General features: G+C 50.2%; 1 protein-coding gene across 4 annotated transcripts in view; it reads left to right on the top strand.

The window, feature by feature from the left end:
• Positions 1 to 14242, top strand: part of cdc42bpb (CDC42 binding protein kinase beta (DMPK-like)) — a 117487-nt gene that overhangs the window by 66964 nt on the left and 36281 nt on the right. For all 4 annotated transcript variants that reach the window (XM_036984689.2, XM_036984686.2, XM_036984687.2 and 1 more), the window contains exons 8-13: positions 2386 to 2634; positions 3439 to 3697; positions 3817 to 3936; positions 4311 to 4444; positions 6738 to 6980; positions 8698 to 8808. In XM_036984689.2, coding sequence (XP_036840584.1) covers positions 2386 to 2634; positions 3439 to 3697; positions 3817 to 3936; positions 4311 to 4444; positions 6738 to 6980; positions 8698 to 8808 — 1116 coding nt within the window. The remainder of the gene's footprint in view (positions 1 to 2385; positions 2635 to 3438; positions 3698 to 3816; positions 3937 to 4310; positions 4445 to 6737; positions 6981 to 8697; positions 8809 to 14242) is intronic.

The raw sequence follows: 14242 nt of genomic DNA, 5'->3' as shown, positions 1-14242 counted from the left end.
AGAACAAAGCCAGGGGTGCCTAGCTTGCAACAATGTAGATGTAGGGAATTTAGCTTGTGTGTCATCAGTATCCAAACTGCCTTGGTAACAAGCAATATGCATATATTCTATTATGCATGTCAATAGAAGGAATCCTCTGCAAACTGACAACGATATTCAGACTCAAAACGACCAGAAGAGCTAGCCTATACCAAATCCATGGGCCAGCAATAAGTGCTAAATATTCCAAACATTTTAATAATTCATGATTTTGTTTCATGATTTATTGATTGTTTACGTCCAAATGTACAGTATTTCACAGTTAATTATATGCTACACTTATTAAATATAACAAACTTTTGGATTATTAATCGGTTGAAATAGTTGATAATGTTTATTGGATTGTTTACTTCAAGGTACACTACATGACCAAAAGTATGTGGACACCTTCTCGTCGAACATATCATTTCAATGTCATGGGCATTAATATGGAGTTGGTCCCCTGTTTTCTGCTATAACAGGCTCCCCTTTTCTGGGAAGGCTTTCCACTAGATGTTGTAACATTGGGGCGGCAGGTAGCCTAGTGGTTAGAGCGTTGGGCCAGTACCCGAAAGGTTCGAATCCCTGAGCGGACAAGGTAAAAATCTGTCATTCTGCCCCTGAACAAGGCAGTTAACCCACTGTTCCTAGGCCGTCATTGTAATTAAGAACTTGTTATTTTAACTGACTTGTCTAGTTAAATAAAGGTTACATTTTAAAAAATAAAATAAAATAAAAATTGCTGCAGGGACTTGCTTCCATTCAGCCATAACCGCATTCGTGAGGTCGGGCACTGATGTTGGGCGATTAGGTCTGGCTCACAGTCAGTGTTACAATTCAACCCAAAGGTGTTCGATGGGGCTGAGGTCAGGGTTCTGTGCAGGCCAGTCAAATTCTTCCACACCGATCTCGACAAACCAGTTCTGTGTGGACCTCGCTTTGTGGATGTGGGCAATGTCATGCTGAAACAGGAAAGGGCCTTACCCAAACTGTTGTCGCAGAGTTGGAAGCACAGAATCGTCTAGAATGTCATAGCGTTAAGGTTTCCCTTCACTGGAACTAAGGAGCCTGAACCATGAAAAACAGCCCCAGTCCACTATTCCTCCTCCACCAAACTTTACAGTTGGCACTATGCATTCGGACAGAAAGCGTTTTCCTGGCATCTGCCAAACCTAGATTAGTCCGTCGGACTGCCAGATGGGGAAGCGTGACTCATCACTCCAAGAGAACGCGTTTCCACTGCTCCAGAGTCCAATGGTGGCGAGCTTTACACCACTCCAGCCAACGCTTGGCATTGATGAACTTAGGCTCGTGTGCAGCTGCTCGGCCATGGAAACCCTTTTCATGAAGCTCCTGACAAACAATTATTGTGCTGACGTTGCTTCCAGAGGCAGTTTGGAACTCGGCATTGAGTGTTGCAACCGAGGACAGACTATTTTTTACACGCTATAAGCTTCAGCACTCAGCGGTCCCGTTCTGTGAGCTTGTGTGGCCTACCACTTTGCGAGTGAGCTGTTGTTGCTCCTAGATGTTTCCACTTCATAGTAACAGCACTTACAGATGACCGGGGCAGCTCTAGCAGGGCAGGAATTTGACAAACTGATTTGTTAGAAAGGTGGAATCCTATGACGGTGCCACGTTGAAAATCACAGAGCTCTTCCGTAAGGCCATTCTACTGGCAATGTTCGTCTATGGAGATTGCATGGCTGAGTGCCCGATTTTTATACACCTGTCAGCAACGCGTGTTGCTGAAATAGCCAAATCCTAATTTGAGGGGGTGTCCACATACTTTTGCGTATGTAGTGTAAGTCTGATGATTTGATGCCCTTCAGTCTAATCAAATTAAATTGTATTTGTAACATGCTGCGAATACAACGCTGGTAGACTTGTGTTGCCTGTTCCAAAAGTTTGTGATTGTTTGGTGGTGTAGGTACTGGGGTGTTTTATTAACAAGTTGGCCACCTACACGGTGTGATTATTTCCTGAAGCTATCCAGGTTAATGCTCCTTCTCAAGGGTCTAGTTCCTGAAACACTAGCCTACTTTCTAACAACTATTTTCATCATAGTCTCTGTCAGTACCTAAACTGGTGCTTGTCATGCCTTATCGAACACGTTCTGTCTCATTCTCATCTATTACTTCTTAATAGCCCGTCTCTGTCAAACCCCTGTCTCTCTCTGGCTCCTGTCTCGCTCTTGCCCTCTCGCTCCCGTCTCTCGCTCTCTCTCTCATCCCCCGCTTCCTGATTATTCTGCTGGTGTGTGTGTTAGGGGGGAAATGTGATGTTTGTATAATGTGTGCTAATGACCCAATAAAGGTACTTAAAAAAATAAAATCTCCTCCCTCTCTCCACCCTTCTCTCTCACAGGAGCGTTTCCAGTTCCCCTCAAACATCTGTGACGTGTCGGAGGACGCCAAGGACCTGATCTCGCGCCTAATCTGTGGCCGCGAGCGTCGCCTTGGCCAGAATGGCATCGGCGACTTCAAGGATCACCCCTTCTTCGCCGGCATCGACTGGGAACACATCCGCTCCACTGAGGCGCCCTACATCCCCGACGTCAGCTCCCCTTCTGACACCTCCAACTTTGACGTGGACGACGATATTCTTAAAAACCCGGTGGGTGTACTAGGGGAAAGGAGCTGACTAGCTAACGTTAACTGGAAACCAGCTGGCTAGCTAACGTTAGCTGGAAACCAGCTGGCTAGCTAACGTTAGCTGGAAACCAGCTGGCTAGCTAACGTTAGCTGGAAACCAGCTGGCTAGCTAGCGTTAGCTGGAAACCAGCCGGCTAGCTAACGTTAGCTGGAAACCAGCCGGCTAGCTAACGTTAGCTGGAAACCAGCCGGCTAGCTAACGTTAGCTGGAAACCAGCCGGCTAGCTAACGTTAGCTGGAAACCAGCTGGCTAGCTAACGTTAACTGGAAACCAGCTGGCTAGCTAACGTTAACTGGAAACCAGCTGGCTAGCTAACGTTAGCTGGAAACCAGCCGGCTAGCTAACGTTAGCTGGAAACCAGCCGGCTAGCTAACGTTAGCTGGAAACCAGCTGGCTAGCAAGCATTAATTAAAAGAAAAAAAAAGCTATCAGCTAGATAGCTAACTAGAAAACAGCTAGCTGGCCAACACGACCTGGTTTTACTTTTTTAACAGATAGTAATAGACCAATCAATATAACTGATACTCCACCTGAAGTTGTAAGTCTCTGATTAGAAGGGAAGAATAAAATACTTAATTGTTTGGGCCATCCAGTTCCTCAGTTGAACAGCCCAGAGCTAACTGGTGTTTACTGTTGTACACATTTTACTTGGCTGTTTTCTTGGTCTGTTTGGCTGTTCCACTCTAACTAATCTGATGCCCCCGTCTTGGCGTTCTCTCTGTCTCTGTGTGTCTTTCTCTCACCCCCCCCCCCCCCACCCAACAGGACATCGCTCCTCCAGTCACACACAGCGGCTTCACCGGCCAGCATCTGCCCTTCGTAGGCTTCACCTACACCACGGACAGCTGCTTCTCGGACCGCGGCAGCGTCAACAGGGCCGGCCTGTCCGATGGGAGCTCCCAGGATGGGGGAGGAGAAGAGGGGGTTCCCCCGGACCAGGAGGGGGGGCTGGAAGTGGAAGCCTTTGAGAGGAGGATCCGCCGGCTGGAGCAGGAGAAGCAGGAGCTGAACCGCAAGCTGCAGGGTGAGCTAGGGGGTGGTAGAGGACAAAGAGACACATAAACAACCTCTGTGACCCTGAGTGTAAATGTGGACATAACCCCTGACCTTTAACCTGTGTGTTGCCCCTTCTGGCCCCTCCAGAGTCCACTCAAGCAGTGCAGTCTCTCCACGGGCCAGGCCGCGGGGCCAGCACCCTGGGCCGGGACAAGGAGATGAAGAAGCTCAACGAGGAGATTGACCGGCTCAAGAAGAAACTGGCAGGTCAGTGCTCTCTGTGCAACCCAATCTGGCAACGTGCCACTAGTCTGCTCGTCTGGCAACCCAACACTGTCTGGGCATTTACTCCAGGCCTGAGTTGAACACACAGGTCAAATACTGTCTGGGCATTTAAACCAGGTATGATTCAAACACACGGATAATTTAAACCAGGCCTGGGTCGAACACACAGATCATTTAAACCAGGCCTGAGTTGAACACAGATCATTTAAACCAGGCTTGAGTTGAACACACAGATCATTTAAACCAGGCCTTGGTCGAACACACAGTTTGCACTTTTGGGGCTGTTCTAGCGCAGCACAAGTACCTTTCACCATCCCACTAACCAGGAAGTCCCTCTCCTTCTCGTCCCCACTCAGACTCTGATAGGCTGGAGCACCAGCTAGAGGAGGCGGTGACTCTGCGCCAGGACTACGAGAGCTCCTCCTCCAAGCTGAAGGCCCTGGACAAACAGGTTAAAGCCCTAAGACAGGAGAAGGAGGATATTCACAAGGTAAACCCCCACCCCCCTATTTTGCAAAGGAAAATGAAAGCAAGCATTTGTTATTGGACAAGTTCTGGCAGTCCTTTCCCGTTCTGGTCCGCTTCCTTCTGTTTGGTGTCTAGTGAATACGACGTAGGGGTGTATTCAGTCAGGTGAATGCATAACTAGAGCTGACATGATTCACAGGGCAAACTGTTACTCTCCAGGACCAATGTTAGTTCACCGTTGTCTATTCACTGCATAGAGGTCGTCTCTCTGTGTCAGGTCTCATTTTATCATTCATGACGCATTAGGCTTAAACACACACACACACACACACACAGCCTAACCTAATATCCTCAGATCATTGGATCACCACAGTGTGTAAACACTGGGACCTTTTTCCTTGTGATTAATTCCATCATGTCTTGGATTAGGTGGAGTCAGGGTTCTGGACAGAAACACCACATTTCTGACTAATTCCATTAGCAAAACTATTTGACCCTCTTCCCTTTACCCTGGGATAGTGTTTGTGTTTAGTTGACTATTCAAAACCGTTGCCTGCTCGTAGTTGCTCAAATTTCATGACGCACACCAGATGATGTCATCAGAAATACTTGTCTTGTATCTTGTTTACTTCACAACAAAGGGCTTGTTTGACTGATCTACAAATCACCTTGTGTCATAAATAACTGCTCATTATTAGTTGTAGAGCAGTCAGTCGGTCACCATTTACCCACAATGCATCAAGGTGGATGTTCTCGGACACGGCCATAGAAACCCATAACTTTCACACGTTGGGGTGGTGCTGGAGATAATGTATTTAATGTTAAAAGGGGTAGAATTTCCTTCTTTTTTTATGTGTGATACAATTGATTGTGGCTAATTTTCTGTGTGTACATTTATAGTGGAAGTCAAGATTAGAATTGGTAGTTTACTAATGTTTTATTTTCTTTGTCTCCTCCTTCCTCCCTCCCCTCGTCTCCTTCCTCCCTCCCTCCCCTCCTTCCTCCCTCCCCTCCCCTCCTTCCTCCCTCCCCTCCTTCCTCCCTCCCCTCGTCTCCTTCCTCCCTCCCCTCGTCTCCTTCCTCCCTCCCCTCGTCTCTTTCTTGCTGTCCTCCTTTCTCTCTCACACGTTCTCTCTCCCTCTCATTTAATCTCCGCGCCTGTCATTCTGTCTTTCCCTCTCCCCATGCCTCCTCTGCTCTCTTTTATTTCGCTGTTTCTCTCTCTCTCTCTCCCTCCCTCACCCTTCCTCCTCTCTCTCTTCTCACGCCTATCTCGCCTACCCCCTCTCTCTCTCCCCTCCCTCATCCACTCTCCCCTCTCTCCTCTCCCCTCCCTCATCTACTCTCTCCCCCCCTCCCTCGCCCCCTCTCTTTGTCTCTCTCTCCCCTCCCCTCCCTCATCTAATCTCTCCCCCCCTCCCTCGCCCCTCTCTTTGTCTCTCTCTCCTCTCCCCTCCCTCATCTACTCTCTCCCCCCCCTCCCTCGCCCCCTCTCTTTGTCTCTCCCCCCTCCCTCGCCCCCTCTCTTTGTCTCTCTCTCCCCTCCCTCATCTACTCTCCCCCTCCTCCCTTGCCCCCTCTCTTTGTCTCTCTCCCCTCCCTCATCTACTCCCCCCCTCCCTCGCCCCCTCTCTTTGTCTCTCTCTCCTCTCCCCTCCCTCATCTACTCTCTCCCCCCCCTCCCTCGCCCCCTCTCTTTGTCTCTCTCGCCTCCCTCATCTACTCCCCCCCTCCCTCGCCTTCTCTCTTTGTCTCTCTCCCCTCCCTCATCTACTCCCCCCCTCCCTCGCCCCCTCTCTTTGTCTCTCTCTCCTCTCCCCTCCCTCATCTACTCTCTCCCCCCCTCCCTCGCCCCCTCTCTTTGTCTCTCTTCCCTCCCTCATCTACTCCCCCCCTCCCTCGCCCCCTCTCTTTGTCTCTCTCTCCTCTCCCCTCCCTCATCTACTCTCTCCCCCCCTCCCTCGCCCCCTCTTTGTCTCTCTCCCCTCCCTCATCTACCCCCCCCCCCTCCCTCGCCCCCTCTCTTTGTCTCTCTCTCCCCTCCCTCTACTCTCCCTCCCTCTTTGTCTCTCTCTCCCCTCCCTCATCTACTCTCCCCCCCTCCCTCGCCCCCTCTCTTTGTCTCTCTCTCTCCCCTCCCTCATCTAACCCCCCCTCCCTCGCCCCCTCTCTTTGTCTCTCTCCCCTCCCTCATCTACTCTCTCCCCCCTCCCTCCCTCATCTACTCTCTCCCCCTTCCCTCGCCCCCTCTCTTTGTCTCTCTCTCTCCCCTCCCTCATCCCCTCTCTCCTTCCCTCTCCCCTCACCACCAACAGCAACTGGTGGAGTCCCTGGAGCGCCTCAAGTCCCAGACCAAGGAGCTGAAGGAGGCCCACAGCCAGAGGAAGCTGGCCCTACAGGAGTTCTCTGAGCTGAGCGAGCGCATGGCCGAGCTGCGTTCCACCAAGCAACGCCTCTCACGCCAGCTCCGCGACAAGGAGGAGGAGATGGACGCTGCTGTGCAGAAGGTGGACGCCATGCGTCAGGACATCCGCAAGACCGAGAAGGCCCGCAAGGAGGCGAGTTGTAAAAGTTGTCTAGCAGAGCGTAGCTCGCTAATGCTAACACGTAACATGCTAGCATTTAGCTTGCTAACTAACCACTTAGCTTGCTAATATTTAGCTAACTAACACATTGCTTGGTTATACTCAGCTGTATATAACTCAGATGTATATAACTCAGCTGTGTAGAACACTCAGCTGTGTGGAACACTCAGCTGTGTGGAACACTCAGCTGTGTGGAACACTCAGCTGTGTGGAACACTCAGCTGTGCGGAACACTCAGCTGTGCGGAACACTCAGCTGTGCGGAACACTCAGCTGTGCGGAACACTCAGCTGTGCGGAACACTCAACTTGCTATCATTTAGCTTGCTAACACTCGTGAATGAAGTTAGCTGTCAAAGCTGGAGACAAAGTGGCAGTGTGTTAGCGACGTTTAGCTACTTTAGCTTTCTGTGACGAGGCCATATCTGTATTATTACATTTCGGTGTGTCTGCCTATATGAGTGTGTCTATGTTTGCATAACAATTCCAGACTTTCAACCTCAACACAACCACTTCTGGTGCTATGGCTTCTCCTGTCATTCAGAAAGCACAGAACAACTTCTCTTGTTATCTATTCATTCATTTCTCAATTTGAATGCCAGTATTCCCTTGAGGGCCTCGCCTGTCTGGTGCTGTTTGCATTGTCGCTAGGCAGTTGAACACAAATTCCTAGTAGCTATTCTCCATATTGCTTTAGTGTCTCCTCTCCCTCATCTGCTCTAATCTTAACAAGGAATGGAGGCCACTTGAGACTATTGAGATGCACCCCAGGCCTACAACCCCATACCCTCCTCTATCCTTCCCCAGAGCTAAATGCTAAGTGCTAACAGGCTCCAGATGGTTGTTGGCGACCCCAGCTAAATGCTAAGCGCTAACAGGTTCCAGATGGTTGTTGGCGACCCCAGCTAAATGCTAAGCGCTAACAGGTTCCAGATGGTTGTTGGTGACCCCAGAGCAAAGCGCTAACAGGGTCCAGATGGTTGTTGGTGACCCCAGAGCTAAGCGCTAACAGGGTCCAGATGCTTGTTGGTGACCCCAGAGCTAAACGCTAAGCGCTAACAGGGTCCAGATGATTGTTGGTGACCCCAAAGCTAAACGCTAACAGGATCCAGATGGTTGTTGGTGACCCCAGCTGACGTTCATGGGGCTAGGGATGGGGACTAGTAAAGGAAGAGAGAGGGGGTCAATGATGGCAGGGTGATAAGCCAATGTTATCTCCTCACTGTTAATTCATATATGCAATACTGGTATGCATAATGGTAATGCACATATTGACACAATGCATGCTAATGAATAATTGTGTTTCAGAGTGGGAATTAATCAATCAAGTTTTTATTTATAAAGTCCTTCTTACATCAGCTGATGTCACAAAGTGCTGTACAGAAACCCAGCCTAAAACCCCAAACAGCAAGCAATGTAGATGTAGAAGCACGTTGGCTAGGAAAAACTCCCTAGAAAGGCCAGCACCTAGGAAAGAAACCTAGAGAGGAACCAGGCTCTGAGAGGTGGCCAGTCCTCTTCTGGCGGTGCCGGGTGGAGATTATAACAGAACATGGCCAAGATGTTCAAATGTTCATAGATGATAGATTTACCCATACGTGTATATGTATGGGTAAATCTATCCTGATAAAGGGATATGAAACTTCAGTGTGTGTGTTGTTGACCTCTGCTTTGTCTGCGTGTGTTTGTTAGTTGGAGGCCCAGTTGGAGGATGCCAAGGCAGAGGCGTCTAAGGAGCGAAAGCTGCGCGACCACAGCGAAGTCTATTCTAAACAGCTGGAGATGGAGCTTGAGACCCTCAAGGTTAGAGGTCTCACACACTACTTTCCTACTCATCTTCCAGTTCTCGTTCCCTTCCCCTTTCCATCCTCCTCTGTCTCCGTCCTCCTCTCGCCATCCTCTACCCTCTATCCTTCTCTCATCTCTCTCTCATCCTCCTCTACCTGTCTCCCCTCTCCTTCCTTCTCTACCTGTCTCCCCTCTCCGTCCTCCTCTACCCGTCTCTGCCCTTCTAGTATCTCTTCTGTCCCCCACCCTCCTCTACCTAGCCCTTCTAGTATCTCTCCTCTACCTAGCCCTTCTAGTATCTCTCCTGTCCCCACCCTCCTCTACCTAGCCCTTCTAGTATCTCTCCTCTACCTAGCCCATCTAGTATCTCTCCTCTATCTAGCCCTTCTAGTGTCTCTCCTCTACCTAGCCCTTCTAGTGTTTCTCCTCTACCTAGCCCTTCTAGTGTCTCTCCTCTACCTAGCCCTTCTAGTGTCTCTCCTCTATCTAGCCCTTCTAGTGTCTCTCCTCTACCTAGCCCTTCTAGTGTCTCTCCTCTATCTAGCCCTTCTAGTATCTCTCCTCTACCTAGCCCTTCTAGTGTCTCTCCTCTACCTAGCCCTTCTAGTATCTCTCCTCTACCTAGCCCTTCTAGTATCTCTCCTCTACCTAGCCCTTCTAGTGTCTCTCCTCTATCTAGCCCTTCTAGTGTCTCTCCTCTACCTAGCCCTTCTAGTGTTTCTCCTCTACTTAGCCCCTCTAGTGTCTCTCCTCTACCTAGCCCTTCTAGTATCTCTCCTGTCCCCACCCTCCTCTATCTAGCCCTTCTAGTGTCTCTCCTCTACCTAGCCCTTCTAGTGTCTCTCCTCTATCTAGCCATTCTAGTGTCTCTCCTCTACCTAGCCCTTCTAGTATCTCTCCTCTACCTAGCCCTTCTAGTATCTCTCCTCTACCTAGCCCTTCTAGTATCTCTCCTCTACCTAGCCCTTCTAGTGTCTCTCCTCTACCTAGCCCTTCTAGTGTCTCTCCTCTACCTAGCCCTTCTAGTGTCTCTCCTCTACCTAGCCCTTCTAGTGTCTCTCCTCTACCTAGCCCTTCTAGTGTCTCTCCTCTACCTAGCCCTTCTAGTGTCTCTCCTCTACCTAGCCCTTCTAGTGTCTCTCCTCTATCTAGCCCTTCTAGTGTCTCTCCTCTACCTAGCCCTTCTAGTGTCTCTCCTCTACCTAGCCCTTCTAGTGTCTCTCCTCTACCTAGCCCTTCTAGTATCTCTCCTCTACCTAGCCCTTCTAGTATCTCTCCTCTACCTAGCCCTTCTAGTATCTCTCCTCTACCTAGCCCTTCTAGTGTCTCTCCTCTACCTAGCCCTTCTAGTGTCTCTCCTCTATCTAGCCCTTCTAGTGTCTCTCCTCTACCTAGCCCTTCTAGTATCTCTCCTCTATCTAGCCCTTCTAGTATCTCTCCTCTACCTAGCCCTTCTAGTATCTCTCCTCTACCTAGCCCTTCTAGGATCTCTCCTCTACCTAGCCCTTCTAGTATCTCTCCTCTACCTAGCCCTTCTAGTATCTCTCCTCTACCTAGCCCTTCTAGTATCTCTCCTCTATCTAGCCCCTCTAGTGTCTCTCCTCTACCTAGCCCTTCTAGTATCTCTCCTCTATCTAGCCCCTCTAGTATCTCTCCTCTATCTAGCCCTTCTAGGATCTCTCCTCTATCTAGCCCTTCTAGGATCTCTCCTCTACCTAGCCCTCTAGGATCTCTCCTCTACCTAGCCCTCTAGGATCTCTCCTCTACCTAGCCCTTCTAGTGTCTCTCCTCTACCTAGCCCTTCTAGTATCTCTCCTCTATCTAGCCCTTCTAGTGTCTCTCCTCTACCTAGCCCTTCTAGTATCTCTCCTCTATCTAGCCCTTCTAGTGTCTCTCCTCTACCTAGCCCTCTAGGATCTCTCCTCTACCTAGCCCTTCTAGTATCTCTCCTCTATCTAGCCCTTCTAGTGTCTCTCCTCTACCTAGCCCTTCTAGTATCTCTCCTCTATCTAGCCCTTCTAGTGTCTCTCCTCTACCTAGTCCTCTAGGATCTCTCCTCTACCTAGCCCTTCTAGTGTCTCTCCTCTACCTAGCCCTTCTAGGATCTCTCCTCTACCTAGCCCTCTAGGATCTCTCCTCTACCTAGCCCTCTAGGATCTCTCCTCTACCTAGCCCTTCTAGTATCTCTCCTGTCTCCACCCTCATTTTTCTCCTCTCCTTCATCTGTCTCCTACTTTCTCTTTCTCCCCACCACCTCCCTCCCATCTCCTCTCCCTCCCTCCCATCTCCTCTCCCTCCCTCCCTCCCATCTCCTCTCCCTCCCTCCCATCTCCTCTCCCTCCCTCCCATCTCCTCTCCCTCCCTCCCATCTCCTCTCCCTCCCTCCCTCCCATCTCCTCTCCCTCCCTCCCTCCCATCTCCTCTAAACCAGGGCAGGCTGACTTTCAGTGAGGGCTGGTTTGGAAGGTCCCTTGGCTATAATAATAAGAGCAGAAATGAGAGAAATGTTTTAAGACGTTTTCTTGTTTGCTGTTTTGTGAGGTTACTAGCCTGTCTGTCAGTTTGTTTTCCCCTTTTTGCAGATTTTTTCCCCCGTTTTTTTCTTTGTCCTTTGTCCCCACTCACTGTTTCTGTTCTCCTTTAAACCCTTGTCACCTCTTTCCCCACTCTCCTCCCCCTGTAACATACTCCTGTTATTCTCCACCTCTTTCCCCACTCTCCTCGCCCCTGTAACATACTCCTGTTATTCTCCACCTCTTTCCCCACTCTCCTCCCCCCTGTAACATACTCCTGTTATTCTCCACCTCTTTCCCCACTCTCCTCCCCCCTGTAACATACTCCTGTTATTCTCCACCTCTTTCCCCACTCTCCTCCCCCCTGTAACATACTCCTGTTATTCTCCACCTCTTTCCCCACTCTCCTCCCCCCCTGTAACACACTCCTGTTATTCTCCACCTCTTTCCCCACTCTCCTCCCCCCTGTAACATACTCCTGTTATTCTCCACCTCTTTCCCCACTCTCCTCCCCCCCTGTAACACACTCCTGTTATTCTCCACCTCTTTCCCCACTCTCCTCCCCCCCTGTAACACACTCCTGTTATTCTCCACCTCTTTCCCCACTCTCCTCCCCCCTGTAACATACTCCTGTTATTCTCCACCTCTTTCCCCACTCTCCTCCCCCCTGTAACATACTCCTGTTATTCTCCACCTCTTTCCCCACTCTCCTCCCCCCTGTAACATACTCCTGTTATTCTCCACCTCTTTCCCCACTCTCCTCCCCCCCTGTAACACACTCCTGTTATTCTCCACCTCTTTCCCCACTCTCCTCCCCCCTGTAACATACTCCTGTTATTCTCCACCTCTTTCCCCACTCTCCTCCCCCCTGTAACATACTCCTGTTATTCTCCACCTCTTTCCCCACTCTCCTCCCCCCCTGTAACACACTCCTGTTATTCTCCACCTCTTTCCCCACTCTCCTCCCCCCTGTAACATACTCCTGTTATTCTCCACCTCTTTCCCCACTCTCCTCCCCCCCTGTAACACACTCCTGTTATTCTCCACCTCTTTCCCCACTCTCCTCCCCCCCTGTAACACACTCCTGTTATTCTCCACCTCTTTCCCCACTCTCCTCCCCCCTGTAACATACTCCTGTTATTCTCCACCTCTTTCCCCACTCTCCTCCCCCCTGTAACATACTCCTGTTATTCTCCACCTCTTTCCCCACTCTCCTCCCCCCTGTAACATACTCCTGTTATTCTCCACCTCTTTCCCCACTCTCCTCCCCCCCTGTAACACACTCCTGTTATTCTCCACCTCTTTCCCCACTCTCCTCCCCCCTGTAACATACTCCTGTTATTCTCCACCTCTTTCCCCACTCTCCTCCCCCCTGTAACATACTCCTGTTATTCTCTACCTCTTTCCCCACTCTCCTCCCCCCTGTAACATACTCCTGTTATTCTCCACCTCTTTCCCCACTCTCCTCCCCCCTGTAACATACTCCTGTTATTCTCTACCTCTTTCCCCACTCTCCTCCCCCCCTGTAACATACTCCTGTTATTCTCTACCTCTTTCCCCACTCTCCTCCCCCCTGTAACATACTCCTGTTATTCTCTACCTCTTTCCCCACTCTCCTCCCCCCTGTAACATACTCCTGTTATTCTCTACCTCTTTCCCCACTCTCCTCCCCCCTGTAACATACTCCTGTTATTCTCTACCTCTTTCCCCACTCTCCTCCCCCCTGTAACATACTCCTGTTATTCTCCACCTCTTTCCCCACTCTCCTCCCCCCTGTAACATACTCCTGTTATTCTCCACCTCTTTCCCCACTCTCCTCCCCCCTGTAACATACTCCTGTTATTCTCTACCTCTTTCCCCACTCTCCTCCCCCCTGTAACATACTCCTGTTATTCTCCACCTCTTTCCCCACTCTCCTCCCCCCTGTAACATACTCCTGTTATTCTCTACCTCTTTCCCCACTCTCCTCCCCCCTGTAACACACTCCTGTTATTCTCTACCTCTTTCCCCACTCTCCTCCCCCCTGTAACACACTCCTGTTATTCTCCACCTCTTTCCCCACTCTCCTCCCCCCTGTAACATACTCCTGTTATTCTCCACCTCTTTCCCCACTCTCCTCCCCCCTGTAACATACTCCTGTTATTCTCCACCTCTTTCCCCACTCTCCTCCCCCCTGTAACATACTCCTGTTATTCTCTACCTCTTTCCCCACTCTCCTCCCCCCTGTAACACACTCCTGTTATTCTCTACCTCTTTCCCCACTCTCCTCCCCCCTGTAACATACTCCTGTTATTCTCTACCTCTTTCCCCACTCTCCTCCCCCCTGTAACATACTCCTGTTATTCTCTACCTCTTTCCCCACTCTCCTCCCCCCTGTAACATACTCCTGTTATTCTCTACCTCTTTCCCCACTCTCCTCCCCCCCTGTAACATACTCCTGTTATTTTCTACCTCTTTCCCCACTCTCCTCCCCCCTGTAACATACTCCTGTTATTCTCTACCTCTTTCCCCACTCTCCTCCCCCCTGTAACATACTCCTGTTATTCTCCACCTCTTTCCCCACTCTCCTCCCCCCTGTAACATACTCCTGTTATTCTCCACCTCTTTCCCCACTCTCCTCCCCCCTGTAACATACTCCTGTTATTCTCTACCTCTTTCCCCACTCTCCTCCCCCCTGTAACATACTCCTGTTATTCTCCACCTCTTTCCCCACTCTCCTCCCCCCTGTAACATACTCCTGTTATTCTCTACCTCTTTCCCCACTCTCCTCCCCCCTGTAACACACTCCTGTTATTCTCTACCTCTTTCCCCACTCTCCTCCCCCCTGTAACATACTCCTGTTATTCTCTACCTCTTTCCCCACTCTCCTCCCCCCTGTAACATACTCCTGTTATTCTCCACCTCTTTCCCCACTCTCCTCCCCCCTGTAACATACT

This window comes from Oncorhynchus mykiss, chromosome 8 (assembly GCF_057628025.1).
Source record: "Oncorhynchus mykiss isolate SJ-2025 chromosome 8, ASM5762802v1, whole genome shotgun sequence".
NCBI classification, from domain to species: domain Eukaryota; kingdom Metazoa; phylum Chordata; class Actinopteri; order Salmoniformes; family Salmonidae; genus Oncorhynchus; species Oncorhynchus mykiss.
The sequence above is the reverse complement of the archived record's forward strand: the minus strand, read 5'-3'. Positions and strand labels throughout refer to the sequence as shown.